The sequence below is a fragment of the Haliaeetus leucocephalus genome, unplaced genomic scaffold, assembly GCF_000737465.1.
Source record: "Haliaeetus leucocephalus isolate CR32 unplaced genomic scaffold, Haliaeetus_leucocephalus-4.0 Scaffold151, whole genome shotgun sequence".
NCBI lineage: Eukaryota > Metazoa > Chordata > Aves > Accipitriformes > Accipitridae > Haliaeetus > Haliaeetus leucocephalus.
In genome coordinates this window covers 5,222,647-5,243,433 of record NW_010972587.1, presented here as the reverse complement: position 1 = coordinate 5,243,433, position 20,787 = coordinate 5,222,647, and the positions used below count along the sequence as shown (strand labels likewise).

At 36.6% G+C, this 20,787-nt stretch overlaps 1 protein-coding gene across 3 annotated transcripts in view; it reads right to left on the bottom strand.

Annotated features, from left to right (window-relative positions):
• The window catches only part of ZDHHC17 (zinc finger, DHHC-type containing 17), a 59,611-nt gene that overhangs the window by 19,761 nt on the left and 19,063 nt on the right, over positions 1-20,787 (bottom strand). The window contains exons 1-6 of one of the 3 annotated variants that reach the window (XM_010561810.1): positions 13,121-13,208; positions 10,008-10,121; positions 9,381-9,499; positions 8,385-8,510; positions 6,993-7,135; positions 4,515-4,615 (exon numbers count right to left, since the gene is read on the bottom strand). In XM_010561810.1, the coding sequence (XP_010560112.1) occupies positions 4,515-4,615; positions 6,993-7,135; positions 8,385-8,510; positions 9,381-9,499; positions 10,008-10,083 (565 nt within the window). In that variant the 5' untranslated portion in view covers positions 10,084-10,121; positions 13,121-13,208. Of the gene's footprint in view, positions 1-4,514; positions 4,616-6,992; positions 7,136-8,384; positions 8,511-9,380; positions 9,500-10,007; positions 10,122-13,120; positions 13,284-14,608; positions 14,674-20,787 lie in introns of those variants that run through there. The other 2 variants (XM_010561809.1, XM_010561811.1) reach the window with 2 other exon arrangements.

The following is a 20,787-nucleotide window of genomic DNA, read 5'->3' as shown; positions in this document are numbered from 1 at the left end:
TAGTCCTAATCAATATCCTTTTACTTATTAGAAAAAGTACAACAGGCTGAAAATTATTCCAGGAAACCATTTGGAAGCAAAAAGACCAACTCATTAAAAAGAAAATTAAAAGCCAACAAGCACCCCACAACCCATGAGTGAGGTAAACATGTGATGAGCTAATTTTTCATCCTGAACTGCAGACTGTTTAAAAGGGTGCAAACACATGCAGCTTCCTGCTATCACAGCAATACGTCATACAACAGTCTGAAAACAAGTAAAAAATGCACATTATATACCAAGATGCTCCCTTCCACTAACTACAAATCCAGTAATAAAGTCCTTTGCTCCTAACGAGAAAAATCTGCAGCCACTGTAAGCTGTCAAAGATCAATACATGCTAATGAACCTGCCAATTCATAACAGCTGTACATCTGGATCCAGGAGTCCAGGTAGATAACAGCAGACAGTTACACAAGAAGCCTCATTTGTCTAGGCATTTATTAGACAAAACCATTTTTAATCAACTGAAGCTCTGCAAAAGCTCTCTACCTCTATCTTCTAACATTAAAAAACCACTTAGCTTGCAAAAACAATTCATTCACTGACATCTCCCCCACCCCAGATTTTTTTTTTGTTTTTTTAATTTTAATTTAGAAAAAGTATTTAGAAGTTCTGGATAGCTGGGTCTGGGGTTTGGATTTTTTGAGTCTTTGGTTCCTCTAGAAACATGGCTGCACACAAGGAAATGAACGGCTGCATTTCTTCCTGCATGCAAGGCTTTTTGCTGTTTTCCTGAAGCTAATTTTGGTAATATGAATGGTTTGGGTTTTTTTTTTTTGTTTTAACTGCTTAACGGTACTCGTTGGCTTGTTACAGTTTTTAAAACACTATGCTATTGTAACAGCTTTGTGAAAGCATGAAAAATCATCATGAATTCTCTTACACCCAGTTTTTAAAATGATCCCTAATTGAAAAAGTATGCAGTGTTTGTTTTCTTTCATCTAAAACCCATCAATACATGAAATATATTTGAAATAAGATAATCAATACAGTATTAGTCAATGATAAATTATTTTTAAAATTATAAATTGGCTTATATCATCTCAGCATTGCAAGTAGTATGCTCTACCAAAAAAGTTTAATTAACGAAAACTGCACACTCCCATTTGCACCAAATGGAAGTGGTAGAACCAAAAAACCTGCCTGCGAACATTTTGGGTTACAGCAAACCCTGACATCTTAGAAAAACAGAGCAGTATAAGAACCTTCTGACATAACAGACACTATTTGTTCAGCTGGAACTGAAAACACTGCGTGAACAAGTGAGATATGAACTCAGTGCATGTGCCCTGAACTTTTACAGGACACAGGAGAATGTTCTACCTATAAGTGCTAATGAAAAAGAATGAAATGTGAAATTCTAGTCTCAAGTTATTAAAACTACTTTTAAATCCTTTTTTTTTCTTTTAAAAATAAAACTAAATTAAAATATAGTGATTTAGTGTGTAGGATTTTTGAGGGTTCTTTTCCCCCTACTCTGCAAACAGTAGAAGATTAGAATACACTAACAGAGCAAGACATAACTACCCTTTGTTATGGGCAAAATACAGTTAAAGGGAAGCAGCAAAATAGCAGCAAAACAGTGGCAGGGAAGCATAGCACTATAGACTCACATGATCTGTGTATTTATGGATATAACTTCGTCATTCCCAGCAGGAATAGGATTTCTATTTTAACAAATATAGCAGACTCAGAAGCTGCTGAGAAAAATCTATAGAACGGAAATATTTACAAAAATTCAGTACACTAGATTCATCTAAACTGTTTGAATTTACTTTCAAGATTGGTCTTTTAGAAGACACATCATTAAGCCTTAGCATTTATAGGCTTGTCATGTGACCACCCTGAAATTCAAGAAAACACACTGCTAATCTTTGGTTTTGTTTGTTCTTTATGATACATTGTTTCAACTGCCCTTTTCTGTCTCATTAGCACTAAACCCAGAAGACCTAATGATCTTCCAGACACCTTCAAAATATCTACAAGTAAAGAATATTCTTACCAAACACCCAAATATTAAAGTAATAATTGCAGCAATTAAGACCTTTAAATTATTTGTAATACAAAGTTCTAGTAAGGCAATTTGTGATAGTTTAAGATTAGAAACTTTTTTCCTGAGCAAAAGATGGTCAGAACTTGTGAAAACTACCAGGATAGGTTTTATCACTTGAATGTTACAGACTATAAAGTAGTACTTTGGTCTGCTGTAAGTAATCATATAAAGCTGTAAAAATACAAGAATCCCTTCTCCAACCACAATGCTGTGCCTCATGCCATAAAAGTAGAGCAGGCATGCAATTTCTTTTTTCCAATAAAGCTACAGGGCAATTTTCCAGAAGAAGAATGAATTTGGAATCTTATTACAAAGACTTCCAATTAAAAATCACCAATTAAAGGAAGATGGCCTCAAGCACTAAGTCTCTAAAACTGCTTGTCAGAGAATTGTGTCAGCTCTAATGAAAGCAATTAGGAACTAAAGTTTTTAGACTACTACTTCTGTGTACAAAAAGACTGTTGCAAAGGTTTTGAGGCACCTACCTTAAATTCTAGAAGCAGTACAGTATTTTACTGACATTCTGAAGTCAGACTTTATTAGGGTAATTAATTGTCTATGGTTACTACTTCTAGTGGGCAAGGAACATTATTCCGTGACCAAAAAACCCCAAAACTTCACGTTACATTAATCAGAATGGCTAACAAATAAAAATCTAGGCAAGTTGGTACAAATATGAAGAAAATACAAGCTTTAGGATAAAAATCTCACAATTTGCCAGCCTAAAGGGACAGCTTTCTACCATCATCAAGTTGTGTTGTCTGTGCAGCCATTTTAATATGGTCAAGGACTTGATTTAAAGTTGCACACATTCTTAGATTTGGTTCAAGTTGATGTTATGTTAGCACAAGAAAGCATTTCACTGTAGCTCAACATTTGCAACCCAAAACATGTAGTAGCATTAGCAAACGTGAGTTTCTAAAGAAACCCTATGGGGTACGGAGAACTGAGATTCAGAAATGAGATGGTGTAGTTATAATTGCCTCAGAAACTTGTATTTTACTATTTGCCAAAAGTCAGGTTTTCTTAACAAGAAGAGAAAAGCAACTTCACTCTAGAGGCATGACATACTTAGACAGTTCTACTCCATTCCATAAAACCTGAAAAAGTATACCTCCATTTTTAACTACTACTTTTTAAAATGTTTTTCATATTCATTTTGCACTCGCTTTCCTCATTCTGCAGTTACTAGTAATTTTAATTGAGTAAAAACATAGAATATCAGGCCAGAGAGACTGGTAGTAGGACCAGCATTTCTAAATAACTATTTCAAGACATAGTCATGCTAATACTGAATAGAATTACTTTTTTTTTTTTTAACTTAACAGCTACTAGATTTTCATTTTTAGGCTTTTAAAACGTGAAATAGCAGTCATCTCCAGTCACATGGGACTGCTATTATTCACAGCAGCACCTTTGCAAACACTGTCAGCATAGAAACCACGGGCAGCATGGAAGCAGGGTCTCCTCTCTGTTCCCAGCCCAAAAATGTGAGTCTCATTTAGCTAAGGTTGGAGAACATATTAACAAGATGATAAAAGGGTTGCACTGCTACTATCCTATTTCATGGTAATTCCTTTGAGGAGGAAAAGAAAACCAGTTTCTAGAAAAGCCAAGCCAACATCCATCACAAATACTAAGTTCACTTCAAGTATTTACAACTGTAAGAACTGTATTAAACATTTAATAAAACATTAAATCTCTATTTTCGTTTCTTGGTTATTGTAATTACAACACCCAAGGAAGTTGTTTAAAAATTTGAATATATTTCCTTAAGGTGGGGAACTGACGTTCTTCAGTGTACTCAATCATTTTCTACCCCTGTGAGTACAATAAGTTCCTATCTAGGCAGACCGTAAAAAACATAAAAAGATGGGCATATGCTGAATCTGTATAATCTAGTGTTGTTAATACATACATCTTCAAAAACTGAAAATACAGTTAACAAATGTATCTAAAGTCTGTACAAAATGGAATTTGCAAAATCTTTAGGAAGAACTAACTATAAAGCTAATTCCATTGAAATTGGTATATACCATGGAATTACCTACTGCTTTGCAGAAAAGCAGTGTGTAAAAATGCAGTCAATTACACCTTGTCACCTCACAGCCAGAGTATATTTTATAGAGTTGCTTACATTTCCCCCACTTAAGAAACTGGTAAAGCACAGGAAGCTTTGCAGACTACTGTAAGCCAATTTTGAGGAAAATCTTTCACATACTGAAGCAAAGCAATAGAGCGCACATTTTTAAAGCAGTAAAATAATTACCATCAATATAGAAAGCGATGTTTAATAGAGATAGCCATTTTAAAATTTTAATTCATTTACTTACTCTTATATATACGATATATCTAGGTATTAACTCATACTACTAACATGGAAAAGGATTACTTATTGCTGTACACAAAAAAAGGATATCATTCCAAAACCAGAAGAACCACGTCACGTACATCCAGAATTTTGTTGCCAAGTATATTCCAAGAGGCAGTGCACTGTGCATGGAGTGATCAAAGAATGACCTGTAAAGTAGGAGCAATGTCACATGATAAGTTTCGACTTATAAAATGTAAATCCTGAGCTATTGCTTCTTAAAAACACTTCCTGTTAAAATATGTACTATATGGGATATTGCAATATAAACCATAAAAACATTTTCCTCTCTTTTACCTTCAAAATTCATGAGAAATTCCCATCTTCAACCTGTCCAGGTGAAGGGTCATGACTGAAAATTATTTAACTAAATTTATACATTTGCTTTTGAAGTGAATGTCAAGAACTGGACAAAAAAGGTAGAATGAGTAAATACTCATGCTAAAACAACACTGTGAAAGCACTTAGAAATGTGTCAGATTCCTAGCCTACACAGATAGTGGTTGCAAACTACATTTAGTTATGAGATTTCAGTGCTAAAGATATTTTGGAAACCCATGCAATGAAAATTACACATTAAAATTACTTCAGTAAGAAAAAAAAGCTTAGGAGACCTTGGTGTTATCAGCCTACATACTTGAAATATTTCAGATTCTTGAATCTTTTGCCAATAGAAAGTCGGAAGAAAACCCAGATTAATTTACTTCCAACATCACTAGATTTGCCAAGTTCTAAGATAGAATGCTGCTACTTTAATTAAAAAAAAAAAAAAATTAAGCCACCAGAGTTATTTTCTCCTTCTTATACTCTTGCATTTCAAAGACTTCTCTGAATACAGTTGATCATAGTGGAGACAAACTAGGTGAGTGTCTAGGTTACTCCATATTCAAGAAAAAAATTGCTAAACATATCAAAGATCACACTGAACTGCTAAACTCCCCGAAATAAAACTTCTTCCATCATCTGCCTAAACTTCCTTACATTGATGCATTTTGCTTTTTGTCCTGGTGGTGCCCTCAGGTCTGCCACAGAAACACGTGTGCACTGAGTAGTTTCCATTTCACTCCTTTACTCCCTTGCAGTAACTGTCTCTTCTCTAATGGAAGTTTCTTAGGCCTTTTGAGAAAATCCTATAAGGAAAATGAGCTAAGATGGTGACTAATAAGTGAATATACACTTGGACACACAGTAGTTACTCAGCAGTAATCTTTCAGCGATTTTTGCGCATTTTTTGTGTGTGTGAAAAGAGTAGGGAGGAAAATACAGCTAGGCAGATTAGCTAAAAATTCCACAGGGAAAGGAAATCCTACTAGAATAATAGCAAAAGATTCATTCAAACCTGGGCTTTGTGAAAAACACTTCAAAGTACTTATACTAAACATTAAGCAAAGGATAAGAGAAAGTAAGAATGTTAATCCTGAATACGTGTCAGGTAGGTAAAAATGTAAAGCTTGACAGAACATAGATCTTGAGAAACTTGAAGAAATCTTGCCCTTGCTTCATGCAGGAGGCATGGTTGAGGATCTGCATTGCCAAATAAATTATTTGTAGGAGGAGGTCAGCAAATTGCACAGCCGCAGAGATGACAAAGAGACTAAACAGATCATGTTGAAGATCCTGGAGAGGTAACAGCTTGATGCCCCCTCACCCCCTTCCTGGTGTACTAAGTTCACTAAGATTCTATAAACTTGCTTTACAGAACAGATATATTTTCTTTTCCTCTTTAAAAGGAAAGGAAGAAGCAGCAACTGTTTCTAATAAGCATTACATTCAATACCAGAAAAGCAGAAAGCTCATAAGTATGAAATAGTAAGTCCTTCTATACACGCCACACATGACAATGAAAAGCAAAGCACAGATGAAGTAGTCTACAGATCCTGAAAATCTGCTGAAGCATGCCTGTGTGTGTATATGCACATGCATTTACAGATAATTAAAGCAATCAGAATCACAACTAAAATTCTTTATGATCAGGTAACAAATGAAAAACATTACTAGAAAGCAGCCTTTTTCTTTAGTCACCTGTTTCTACAACAACAGAAGCTATAAAACCTGACTCTAACTTCATTTATCTCTAAAAATCTCTTCAGATGCCTTTGGGTATTCAAATTCTAAAAAAATTTGGTTTTAAAAGCAAACTCATACATGCATTTTTTCTATTTCTTTCTAGTAACTTTTTTCTTGACTGTTTTCTTCAAAATTCATGCTGATTACTGTAGACAGACATTCAGCACCCTCTTCTGGAGAATGACTGAACTTCTGTTCTGCTCTTAGCTTCTATTACCTCAGTGGTATTCACCCAAGGCAATTCCATGGCTATTCGCAAGACAACAGAGCATTACAAGAGCTAAAGTTCCACAAGATCTTTCTCAGAAACAGTAATAAAAAAAATTCCAACAAAAAATAAATGTTGCATGTCAAAAAACCCACGCAAAAAATAGAAAGTTAAGATTACTTATCCAATAAAGATGCCAGCAAAACACTTGTGCACACACTAAACAGACAGCATCCTAGTAAAACACTTACTTTGAAAGAAACTGCACCATAGCCCAAACGCCACCATACATCAGCCCTTTAATGAGCCAAGAATCAATGTCTAGGTCTGCTATAAACCCAACCAGCCAAATTACTAGGAAAGGAGTTCCCAGCATCACCTTCTGACGGAATTCCTATATAGAAACAAACATCAGTAAGTGATTCTGTTTTTAGGAACAGGTTGTATAATAATATTCTACAATAAATAGGACAGTCACAAAAACTTAAATAAATTTTCAGGAAGCTTGGCACAGGGGGAGGAATCTTCAGAAATTTTTGTTGTTTCCTATTTTTACATATCTCCAATGTATGGACAAGAAAGAATCCTCCTAAAATTTTATAACAAATCAATAATTTTATTTGTTTTTAAAATAACTGCCTTTTAGAGACTTTACTGTTAATCCAGAATAAAGGCAACAGTACCTCTTTTTTAAGAATTTAAGTGTATAAACTACTACACAGCACATGGCAATCTCAGTGAACTTTAAAGACTGAATTTATGGAACAAAGTCATACTGAAGTGTCTATGAAGACAGAACCTTTTTTGTCTTATACTATGTGGGTACAATTCCTGATTAAGGCACTGAACCCTTTCCAGATATTCAAAGCACAGTCACAATGCATATGTACACATAACACAATGCACAAATCACTTAAAGTCAATAATCACTGCATTATTATATTACCACAAGATTAAAGCACAGTGCTTTAATCATCAAGATGCAATGTATCTTTGAAGCAAGAAGTCATAAGAAATCAGTGATAGCAATACTTAATATCCAGCACAACACTCTGCATGATAAGAAAATATTAACTCTATGCAAGTTCTCAAACTATAGGCAGGTAGACAGGTCTTCATGCTAGAGCAACACGTTACCCTTTATATCCTCATTTCTTGTCTCCTCCTATCTACAGTGTTAAATAATAACCTGAGAAGAAAAAGGCCTCCACATTAGAGATTCATATATTACATCATACTGCCAAGACTGAGTGCTGCTTTCGTTCAACTCAAAACACTGCATAATCAGAGAGGAGATCAGAGTTCACGATATCTAAAACGCTTCTTTCCTGAGACACTTGAGAGTCAGCTTTGTGAAAGTCTTGGCTATCCCCAACAATACCAGACCACTTGGTACTTTCCTAACATTCAATTAGAACAAAAGCTAAAGGTAACTGTGTGGAGGCTTAGGGTTTTCTTTCCTCCTGCCTTGAACAAAGATTTGTTTTTTTTCTTTTGCAATTACTTTTGTCATAACAAAAAGGCGTTTCCCAAAACTGAAACGTGGGGAAACCCAGTACTGAACTGCTTACCTTAAACAAACACACAGGCCCCCAAGCCAACAGCAGCAGTAATATTGATTTACGTGTTACACTACTTCTTACCTTATCAGCTTTTAGTTTTCTCAGAAAGGATGGACTGTCATATCCCTTTGCCTGTCTTGCTTCCTGTAGGTGATTGATCATCCAAACGTTTTTCCTCTGTTTTGCTAGATCAAGTGGTGATTCTCCCTGCCAAGAGTATAAAAGTGGGAAACAGCCAATTTAAAAATAAAATGCATTCAGAGCACTTTTGAAACAGAATATTGCAGGTAAAAATAATACATTTTAAATCAGATTAAGCTACGTTCTTGCATACTTTTTGCTCTGCAGCTTACTTGACACCAAACATCATTCATTCCTTTTGGTCTTTTTCACTCTCTCATAACTATACATGCGTGGACAAGTAGTAGAATATTAAATGTGTGATCCTGACAATATGTATGTCCTGACATAGCAATAATTGTTGCCTTTGGCATAACACATCTACGTTTCACTGTTCTACACAGTCTACTAGTCTGTAAATGAAAGACTGTGCTTCCCCCTCAGCTATTGACAGGCAGCAGAAATCAAGCAAAGAATAAGAACTTGTGACCCACTGGATCATGGAAACTCTCCCAGTCTAAAGCCTGACTTCTCAGATAATCCTTTGCCCTTTTGGCAGAGTGAAGTTACTAATATCATGGAACGTTTCTATAAGGAACTTTTTCCACAAGCTTAATGTTCTTATATTCATCTCAGTTATGGAAGTCCTAGGAAGAAAACAGGAAAGAATAAACTGATTGCTCATGTCCAACTTATTCCAAAACTCTGAGCTTTTATGCTTAGCTTGTGCTTCATATACTTTGGCTGCTAAGCCAGCAACGGTCCATGCTTTCTCTTTCCCTACTTTCAGAGAGGACTGACAGACAAAGCAAAAGAGAGAGAGATACAGGGGCTAAAGGTGCCTGCCAAACTGATTTGATTTTATTGCTTTCTAAACATTTAGGAAGAGAGCTAAGTGAAAGTTATTGACTGGGTCTAAAATTATAGAGGAGGCAAGAGACAACCAATTGCAGGTACCTCCAGCTTCAGTTTTGCATTTGACTCCTCCTCTCTTCTACTGGAGTTAACTCCCCTCCTAAACAAACCATTCATGGAGGCTTGAAAAATGGCTGAATCCTCCATCGCTCGGCCCCCTCCTAAAAAAAAAGTGAGACAGGTACCAGAAACTGAAATTACCCAGAAAGGGCAATAATTACTATAGACAGAAGAGATTTCAAAGATTAAAGAGTACAGTTAGCTACCTATATCCCATAGAAAGACAATGGGAATTGAGTACTTAACTGTCATTTTTGCCTTTGAAATCTTGCTCCAAACCTCTTAAAGGAGACTAAATAGCACAGACTACAGATTAAGTGAAGCTTTTTGCTGCTTAACAGGATCTTGCGCTCCTGTGCGAGAAGTTTAACTAGCAAAATCAGTTAAAAAAAAGAATAACCTTCTGACTTAACTTGGATTCAAAATTGTTTAGCCAGATGTTTAAGAAACAGATTAAGTTAACTCCATCCTCAACAGAAATGCCTGAAATCAAACTACGGTGCCTGCTTCATCACAAATTTAATAGCACCTTGAATTGCTAATATCTGGAAAACTCCAGAGATGATGCTGTTTTAATATCACCTTATATATCTAGACTGTAAAGATTACCTGTGGACAAGCAATCCCCTCTGGGAGTTGATCTCCCAAGTAAATCCTGAAGTTGTCTTGGGGTCCAGCTGAGCATCCCTTCCACTAGAGGGCCATGAGACACCTAGGAACTGCCTAGATAAAAAGATTGAGGGAGCTTTAAAGAAGTCTTTGACTATGCTTCTCATCATCTGGCCATTTTAATATTTTCCTTGTATTCACAGGGGTGATGGATGGCTGACTTGCTTAGAAAGAAAAAAAAATAATCAGGGAACTTAATCTCGTAACACACTTAGTTTGCCAGCAAGTAATAAGGCTTCAGTAGTATATATTTAAAGTGTTTAGATAGAAAGAATAATCTGAAGAGTAATTACCATAGGGAACTTTACATGTAGACTTCCACAGACAAGCCTACAGATACACTGCATAATCAAGAAACTACATCTAAAGTTCATTCAATGATTTGTTAACAGATTTAAAAAAAAAAAAATCTTCCTTAAACCATAAAAGCTCTTTTAGGTCTCTATCACTCTAGAAAAAAGGAGCTTCTCCTTATACTTAAATAAAATTTAAAGGTTTCCCCCCCAGCCCCCCAGTGATAAGCTGTGAAATCATGTCCTCATCCCTCATCTGCCCAATCTGTCTACTGGTATGGCAAGATAATTTCCTTAACAAAAAACCCACTCTATTTTGACTACTAAAAAGCAGTTTCCAACTTCAACTGTAATCCAGTTCTCAGTAAGGAAAAAGAAAGTATCTTAGTACCAAAAGAAAAGTATTATTTTCTTGTACAGCATAATATAAAGAGGACAAATAACACAAACCAGGACAAACCCCACTGCTTGTATCAAGATTTATTCTAGAATAAGAGTGCTATTGTTCATGTACTTCTCAAACTGTCATGCAAAGTAAAAAGAGCACCTTACTGAGATGACTGGTTCCAATTTGTTCCAAACCTAGGCAGCCAGCAGCATGTGCATTTCTAACACAGACTGCCTAGAGCTAGTAACAACAAGGTCAAAGCTCACACCTAATGTTTCAGCCACTTCATAATTTGAAAAAGATGAATGGCTTTCAGCCAATGTATTTCTTTAACCTGAGCTGTCTTACCACCATTCTTGGTCAATTCCATGGGCTATCTGAGAAAAGGACCTCACTAGATAGTGCTGCAGAAATCTGGAATTGACTGCATCAAGAAAGGAGCCTTTCACGATTCCTGTTATTTCTGAAGAAACATGAGCCAGACACTTAACCACCAGGTTTTGGCTCAAAGAAAACTTTTTTGCTGAACAGTCAAAGGAGAAGCACAAAACTGAGTTTCTATATACCTATAAAAAAATCAACCAAATTCTTATGTTTCCTGTATGTTTACTATCACCCAAATCAGCATCTATTACAAAGCCAGTGGCAGGATGGCAAAATTGCCACTGCTAGAATGATTTTGATCCTCTGAAGATCCTAGAAACTTGGGATGGCATGCAAGAAACGTAGGCTCCACCGCAGAAGGCAGGCAGTGGTTCATGAAACCAAGCACACGTCTTCTGGCATGACTGGAAAGATATCATGATCCAGCAGGTTCAAAAACCTATTTTTCTACTGACTGCTGCTGTCTGTCAATAGAGAAGGAGAGACCATGAACTGCTTCAGGCTAGCAGATACTTTTTCATATGAATTTTTACTATGGATTTCATAAGAGTTCAGAAATATAGGTAAGGTGATGACTTTAAAACTCTAGTCACACTAATCAGTCTACCAAGGGAAGCAGGGTATAACACACTGATTTTTTTTCCACAAAAATACTTTAATTTTTAACACTAGGTGGCATAGAAAAAAGCTTTTCAACCGTTTACAAGAAGCGATACTAGAAGCATAATTCATCCACACGACTGACCTTACAGACCAGGAATAATTATTATATATTCACACCAGTACATGAAGAGGCTAGTTGATTTGTTTTAAACACGTGAAAAGCCATGTGAGTTTTCTAATGAGTTTTCATTCATGATCATCAGTATTTCTGATATTCTGTTGTGGATGTAGGACTGAGAAAGCTACTAGCAAAGTTTGACTGCACCCTTAAAAAGGCTGTTCCATGCTGTTCAAGAAAATGGAAGTGTGTGTGTGTGTATATATATATATATATATTTTTTAGCATATTTCTATCACTTGTGGCCAAGCAAAATAGGCCCTGGCCATCTTAATCAGTAGGAAACATGGCGAAAGGTCAAATAAATTTAATTAAGTATTAAATATTTATAAAATGTAGATTTACAGCTGTATTTTCCAGTATAACCACTCCATCTGTAACACTCATTAAGTGGAAAATACAAATATTTGCAGAGAACTTGAGCAGAGAATTCTTTTTCTAAAAGTGACTTCTCTGACACCACAGATGAAACAGCTTGGGTGGTAAAGTGCATCTAATTTGATATATAGAATAATCTGGAGGCAATGGACAAAACCACATTCACTAGGTGCACCTCCCGCTCCTGGAGAAGCTCTTACAGACTCCAAGTCTGTGGCATAAATTCTAACAGCTGCTTGGCTGGCCTAACATATGCTAGGGAGGGGCTCTGTTACTGCTGAACCTAGCTTCATTGTTAAGAGGTTCTGGGAGAGTGATCAGGCAACTTAAAGTTCTGATGCAAAAAAGAGCCCATTTTCTTATTTTATTCCTACTGGTATTTTTAGTCCTTCAACTTCCTTACTGCCTCTGGGAGATACAGTAGAGCATTTATTGTCTCTCTGGAAGAGGACAGAAATGTCTCACTTCTCACTCCAACAAACAGACAGTCACCCCAGAACTTAACTAGAAGACATCCAGTCAGATTTCCAATTTTGCATCCAAATGCACAGGTCTTCACGCAGGTGGTCTAATCACACACCCCACTCCCATATATTTGCACATAACCGTTGGTAAATTATTTACATGAGTGCTTTTGAAGGTGCAGATTTAGTGGCTATGCATCACTGTTAAGAAAAACTGATTCCCATATTAAATATTAGTGGCATGGCTTTTGCTTCATCTTCATGATCCCACCATACCCACAATAATAATCTATTCTTGAGATTTATCATAGGCTCTGTTATTTCTGCCTCAAACCACTTACAATAAAAACAGACCGAGTGTTTACCTTTATATTTTGAGCATCAACATTAGCTCCAGCTTCTAACAGAAGGCTAATAACTGTAGTATTTCCTGCTAGCACAGCCCAATGCAATGCTGTGTTTTTGTGATATTTGTCTCCAAGATTAACAGAAACATTAAATGTAAGTAGTAATCGGGTTGGATCCACACTAGAAAAGAAAATTCTTGTTAGATCTACAGAAGATGAACTCAAATACATACCAACTTAATTGTTAATGAGTTCAATTTCTACAAAGACCATTGATCAGCGACACTATGTAGTAGCAAAGTGACATTTTTTGCCCATGATTATGAATGGCTCGACTTCCTTTCGCCCCAAATAGCAACCACAATTCTGTTGACTTTTAAAGGAGCTCAGTAAGACAGCTTGTTCTGGGATGCCATGAAACATTTATTATACAATTCTATTTTCACGTTTACTAAAACCTAACAGTATTAACAGATTTGTAAAAGCATGCACATGATTATATACTTGGCAGATAATAATCAAAGTTCAAAACATGCTATATTTCCACTTTACATTCCAAAAGATGAAAATAAAATAGGATGATAATGCTCATTATGGTAGGTATTCGTTAAAGCTAGTCTATGTTCCTCTCAACAATCAATGGAGATAGGCTCTTCCGAGCAGGAATCTAATTCATACAAATTTGCTCTTTGGAGAAGTGTTATTTTACACCAACTTCTCCCAGTCATCCCCACAGGAAGATTTACTTTGTAAACTAGAAGTTCATATTAGTCAGTACTTCTGCATATCCTCCTCTCTCTTGAAGAGGTCATTGTACTGGTTTTGGCTGGGATCAAGTTAATCTTCTTCATAGTAGCTCCTATGGTGCTGTGTTTTGGATCTGTGACCAAAATGGTGCTGATAACACACCCATGTTCTAGCTACTGTTGAGCAGTGCTTACACAGCATCAAGGCCTTTTCCATTTCTCACGCTGTCCTGTATCTGACCCCAACGGACCAAAAGGAAATTCTGCACCAGATAATGGCATCCTAGGCAATAAAAGCTGAGGGAAAGGAGGAGGAAGGGAGGACATTTGGAGTGATGGCATCTGCCTTCCCAAGTAACCGTCACAGGTGATGGAGCCCTGCTGTCCTGGAAATGGCTGAACACCTGCCTGTCAATGGGAAGCAGTGAATGAATTCCTTACTTTCCTTTGCTTGGGTGCATGGCTCTTGCTTTATCTATTAAACTGTCTTTATCTAAACCCACGAGTTTTCTCACTTTTACCCTCCTGATTCTCCTCCTCCCCATCCCGCTGGGCAGGAGTGAGCAAGTGGCTGCATGGGGCTGAGCTGCTTACTGGGGTTAACGCACAACAATCATAAATGAAGAAAGATAAAGCGGCAATTGTGGAAAGAACACTGACAAGTTAAATGAGAAAAAACTTTCAAAACATCAAAACCAGTCACTACTATATGCTGCTTAGTTAACATCAACAGAAAGTCAAAACTGCAGTGAGATATTACCTATGCGTTCTGTAAGCTGCCCACATTAAAGGTGTCATTCCATTTTGATCCATCATATCGACATCCTAAAACAGGAAAAGAAAAAAAAAGTTGGTGACATAAGTAATCACGCTCAAGATCTAGTAGATACAAGGTTTGCAATGAGAAGCAGTATTTTAAGACTAACCAACTGAATTGGAAAAAAGCTGGCAAGCTTTCAGTACATAATAAAGTCGTATTTAAAAAATGGAAACAGACATCAACACCACCATTGCAAAAATATAACCATTCCAATCTATTTTGGAAACTAGGGAACAGTCATGCTGTATAAGACTAGTCCTTTCTATCTTACTATTAATCTTCAACATAAAAGATATATATAGATGGCGTACTACTGCACTAAAAAGCAGGAGAAAACTAAAATAATGTGCCAATATTTAATAAAATACTTGATAAATTAACATAAATAACATAGCCTGAATCCTACATCCTAGTGAATGCCAGCTGCATCTATTCTTCCACTTGCAAAGCAATTTGCCTTAGTTCACTCAGTTCCAAAGGTATTTACATATCTGGATAGCAAGTTAACGGATGCCAAAAAATTTTTAAGTTTAAACAAAAGCCATTAATAAAAACAACCTACCCAGAAACAAAACTGATTTATAATCAAGTGCTGACTAAAATGATGGCTAAAAATAAAAAAAGAAAAAAAATATTTACATTTAACAGAATATAGCCACAGAATGACAAAACAGCACCATCCAGACAATTCTCTTCGATCCATCAGAAAGGATCTAATACCTAGAGTTTTTTCATGTTATATATCCCTGCCTCACTAACACAGAAGTTGGTAATTCCCTAAATACATCGAGGCAGATAAGATTCTCAAGCACATTTGGGTAAGTTCCACAGACCACTACTAACAAAATTACTCTAAGCTAACTTAATGCAAGACCTGAACAGTTTTCCTTAGGAGGCAATAGAGCTATGTCAGTATCACCTATGCTACTCCACTCAGTCCTCACTAGGAAAATTAGGTTGAAAGTGTTTCAATATTCTTTTTGCTACAGAAACTACTGACAGAAACCCAAAAAGTGGCTGATGTTGCTTTATCACTCCCAGAACTTTCTTCTCTGCTTCAGTAGTCTGCCAAATGCCCAGCAGCCTGGGATCCACTCACAGTGATGCTAGCCTGACCCAGGCAAAAATTTTCCAGAAAATCCAATTTAGTTCTTCCAAATAACTGCTTTTAAAGCATCTCTAGCCTGTAGATAACTTTAGATTTCTGAGGTTTTACTCTGTTGTTTAATTAAAAAAAAAGCCAAAATTTAAAAAACAGTTGATGGAGAGGAAAGAGAACTTTATTGTATTGTTTGTTCAGAAAAGAGTTACATGCATTGAGACCAGGATCCAAGCCTGTTTGCCCACAGTACTTGTGTAGATTAGATCCTTTTGAGCCTACTAGGACTTTGCAACCATTGACACTCCTTTTAACCTCCCGTTGTTGAGGTTGTGAAGGAAATTAGAACTGTAGCCTAACCTCAAGTTCATTCATCCTTGAGAAGCACGACTTTGACTCACAGGTCCCACTGTGTGAACAACATATTTTGAAGATTGTACAAATTACTATAACATGAACAATCACTCTTTCATCTTCAGATTTCATATAGAAAAGCAATTCTTCGTGACAGCAGGGACCTGATTGCTCGGACGCAAGTAAAACGATTCCTTCAGTGATTCCACCTGACAAATCAAAAGTACACTTTGCACACTAAGTGACACTCAGCTAAAAGAAAAAAAAAAAAAAAAAAAAGCAGCCATGAGCTCCAGACTATTCCCTGCACATAAATTACCTAGTCAGGCTACTGCTATTGCTCATATTAAGCTACATCGTGGGCTGAGGCAGATCCCTTTTCAAAGGAACTTTTACAAAAGGCAAAGCAACTAAGATTGACTTACATACTGTTATACAGACCCAACAAAGATGACATAGTTGTGGATAGCAGACACATGCTCTAACAAACTTCTCATAAAAAATTCTTTGTTATTTGCCAAATCATTACCACAACCACACAATGAGTGGGTCATTTCGCAAAGGAGTATCTCTGTTGCTGCTTTTTACCAAAGGGCTGAGGCAAAGAAAGCAAACTTTCAGCAACAGGTATGTATTAGGAGACTTGTTCTTCTGTTCTGGCGTGTACCAACAGGCATTTTAGCATTAATTTCTTGTTTAACATTCAGTGATAGGTCAATCTGATAATGCTCATGAAGGTGTGTACCTATGCTGTTAGGACACAGTAAGAGTACTGCAAGAACCAAAGATTTCAACAATAAGTGAACACAAGGATCAAAAATTGTACATACTGCTACCCTCTGTATGTATTCGAGTGTGAACTCTGTGGATTACAACAGGCAAATTTTTCACTTGTTTCTGAAATAGAACAACTCTGGTTCCAAAAGAGAACAACTTTGCGTATGCAAAGATAACCAGACTTAATCCTAGGACACTAATATAAGATTCCACAAAAAGCTTTGGAAAGGCAAAAATATAGGGGAGAAAGAGCTTTCTGCATGTAAAGGAGCTGTAGCAACTATTCTGCTACTTAACAGTACTTTCTGAAAGCAATATAGCTGACAAGGTAGGATTCTGAATAGCGGCTAAAGATCAGTACAGCATTTAGGTTTACCAGGACATTTAACAAGCAATGGCCAAACCAGTACTGTGATACAATATGGCCTTTTCAAAAGCACAAAAAGCATCAAGAGATTCCACTTAGAAGTACATTAAATTGCACAGAAAGGGACCAGGAATTTGATCCTCTTTAGAACCATTACTGGTTGTTTCGCAAAACACAGACCTTCATAGAAAGACTCATCACACCCTTGTTCAGAATTCTGTTCTCCATAAGGAAAAGATCTCTTTCACATGGACTGCTGCCCAGGGAAAGGGGCTTCTAAAGAGATGACATATTTAAAAGCATATAGTAAAAAAGATTTATCAGGAAGGGAGATGTAAGGCTGAAAACATTTCCTAATTTAGGACATGTGCTAGTTATCCACTGGAAGCAGAAATTTTGTAGGATTCTTGCGGAATGAAGCAAGTGCGGATTGATAGGCAGCTCATCAAGCAAGGTAACACACAGAACTGAACCTACCTTGTTCTTTCAAACAACAAAAACTCTATTCTGAAATACTCTAGTCCACCAAATGCAGAATCAGTTCTGACAATCATGAGAAAGAAACACAACCAGACTTATAATTCTGTAAGTAATGTGCTGCAGGTTGAGTCTAGGAAATAAAGACTTGGTTCATTGTCTTACACTGACCTGAGCCCAGTAGAGAATATGATCCACAGCACCAGCAGTAACAGCGCTTAGGAGCACTGCTCACGGGCTGCAGCACCAAAGCAACCAAGGCTGCTCGTACCACAGTGGCATCTCTCAACCTAGATGCCAACTACTCCTAGACCATAGCCCAGAAGGCGGCCCTATATAGCTTGGGACATTAGTTGACACATAAAATTGCAACTCTTGAGAATAAAAAAAAAACCAAAACATACTTGATAAGTGATAGTTAAACTATGAAAGTGATAGTTAAACTATGAATATGAAATAGTTAAACTGTGATTTTAGCTCCAGAATATTTCTTACGTGATTTTACCCTACTAGCAACTTTATAGTCACTTGTTACCTGTGACTGAAGTAAGTTCTCACACATGCCACAGGAGGAGAACACATTATTCAACCATGCGATATACCATATCCATATCTTATTACGGGGTGACATGTTTGCGTATGCTAGGCCCTGATATGCCTTTGGCATTTTAAGTAGTGCAAGCACAGCGTCAAGCAGTCAAGTAGTATAAGTATCAATTTTGAACCTTATTAAGTGCCTTCAAGCTCTTTTCAGGTTTGTTTTTTTCTTGCTTTTTTTTTATAATAATGATCTTACCGAAACTTGAACTGTCCTACAGATTCTGTTACTTGCTATCTGATTATATTTAGATCGTGTGCTTGTCCCAGGCTTGATTTTGACCCAGGCATCCTACTGACACAAACAACACGAGCAAGTTATGATACAGTCAGGTATTAATCTCTCAAAACTCAGTAGGAGACATGACTAAATAAAAAGCAACATCTATCAGCCACTGCTGTCTCTTGGCCAAGTAGCACTTGCTGGCATGAAAACGGGTTCACTTCCAACCAAGGTCAGAGGGCATCTGGCCAAGAGTTCTTCCCCTACACTACACTCCAGTAGCTAGAGGACTGGACTCGAGCCTCAAATTAGAAATTTTGCCGTTGGCTGCTGCAGCCCAGGAAGAGAGTGAAGCAGCAACACTGAAGTTAGGTTCCAGCTCTGTCTCAAAAAGGGACAAGAAGCAATCAGGAGCAACTTCTTAATCTACCTGTCAGTTCTCTACACAGTTTTGAAAGCTAGCTCTCCTCCGACCATGCAGGTCCACAATGGCATCAGGATCAGAACTAACAAAGCACAACAGCCTACACTGACCTGTATTTTGACATTTATTTAGTTGTCATTTAGCACACATACTACAATTAGGTTCAGAACAAGGGCAAGCCTACTCTCTGGATATAAGAGAACCTCATCTGTGTAAAGACAATAGGCAAGAACAATTTGCAAGTAGTATATAGGCTAAGCCCACATAAGCAAAAGCAGTTCAAGTTTCCAACCAAAATCATGGCATCACAAAGGAGGTACAAAGTAAAAAAGGGATTAATGACCTCATATGTACTCATTAAAGGAGAATAAAAAGTAGAACCATGTATCTCCCATAGATTCTAGAGAAACCATGTAGCTTCTGTAGTTGTACATAGTATGGCTAGAGAACTGTAAGTTTAGGGATTGTTATTACAATGCTATTGATATTACTGTATTTTAAACATACTATATTTTAAACGTACAAATCAGTACATAATTTTCAAGTTGAACTTTTTGAAGTGCTTCCAAAAATTACTGTTAAAAGTAATTTGAACTTACAGCACAGAATGGATGCCAAAAGCACACTTGGTAACATTTAGGTGATTTAATAAGAATCATCTTTTAAAAAGCTATAAGCAGAGCTGTTGCCGAGATAATAAGTTTTAAATTTTAAAGCAAGTTTTGCGCATTTATGTATGTACACATGTAAAGATGCACAGCTTCTTTTGGACTGAAGTATTACATGCTCAGATAAATAGGACAAGTCTGTGTATATAAACATGAAGACAAACAAACATTTACAGGGAGATTTCATACTCGTAGCAGAACATTTTAAAGGCCATTTATACTTCATTAATGCTAAGCTTTAAACAAGTTCACACTTGTGTAACATCTGCAAGATTTTTCTAGTAACATAAAATCCACATACAATTACACATAATTTGTGAACAAAATACAAAACTTGTTCCTGATGAAAAGGTATTTCTCTTCAATCATTCTCTTACAAAATCGCAATTATATATGATCAGCCTCTTCCTGTGCCTAGCTTACTCTTTCATACACTAAATACTGCTTTACCAAACAGTTCTCAGATACAAACAGAGTACTGCATGGAGCAGTAGTTTATTTTTTTACATGTATAGGCACAAACCATTTTCTGCAGTAAATTTAGTATTTGTTTTACACAGACCAAACCCACTGATTTTGTAGTCATATTCTACCTGAACACTGATTGGATCATATCCCACTTGCTATTTGAAAGAATAAGCAGAATACAAAAGCATGAACAGCATTAGCAAGACTGTAAAAATGAGAAGCGGGCTTTGACTTGTCTATATGGTTTACAAAGTAAGTCAAATTTGTGCTTCAGGCACATATCTGTGGCTGAGTAAATCTACAAATTATAATGCAGGGTGAGTAGCAAAAAGGTGAACATGTTTTTGATCATACAGAATGAAGGATGGGAGACAATGAGAACAGTAATGAATACACATGCTATATATACACTTTACAGACCCAGTAGTAATGCAAGAGGCTAGCAAGAAGGTTTTGGGTTGGTTTGGGTTTTTTTATTTACACATGTATGCAATTAGTAACAGCAATAAATAAAAGTTGTGGACTGAGGTGTAAAAAAGAGATGACCTATGACAGCTCTTTGTCATTAGATTCTTTACCCATGTATAACCTGATGATTCTGTGAAGAATTCTAAATATTTGCTATCATTGTCACTCAACATTTAAAGATTAAATTCATTAGAAAT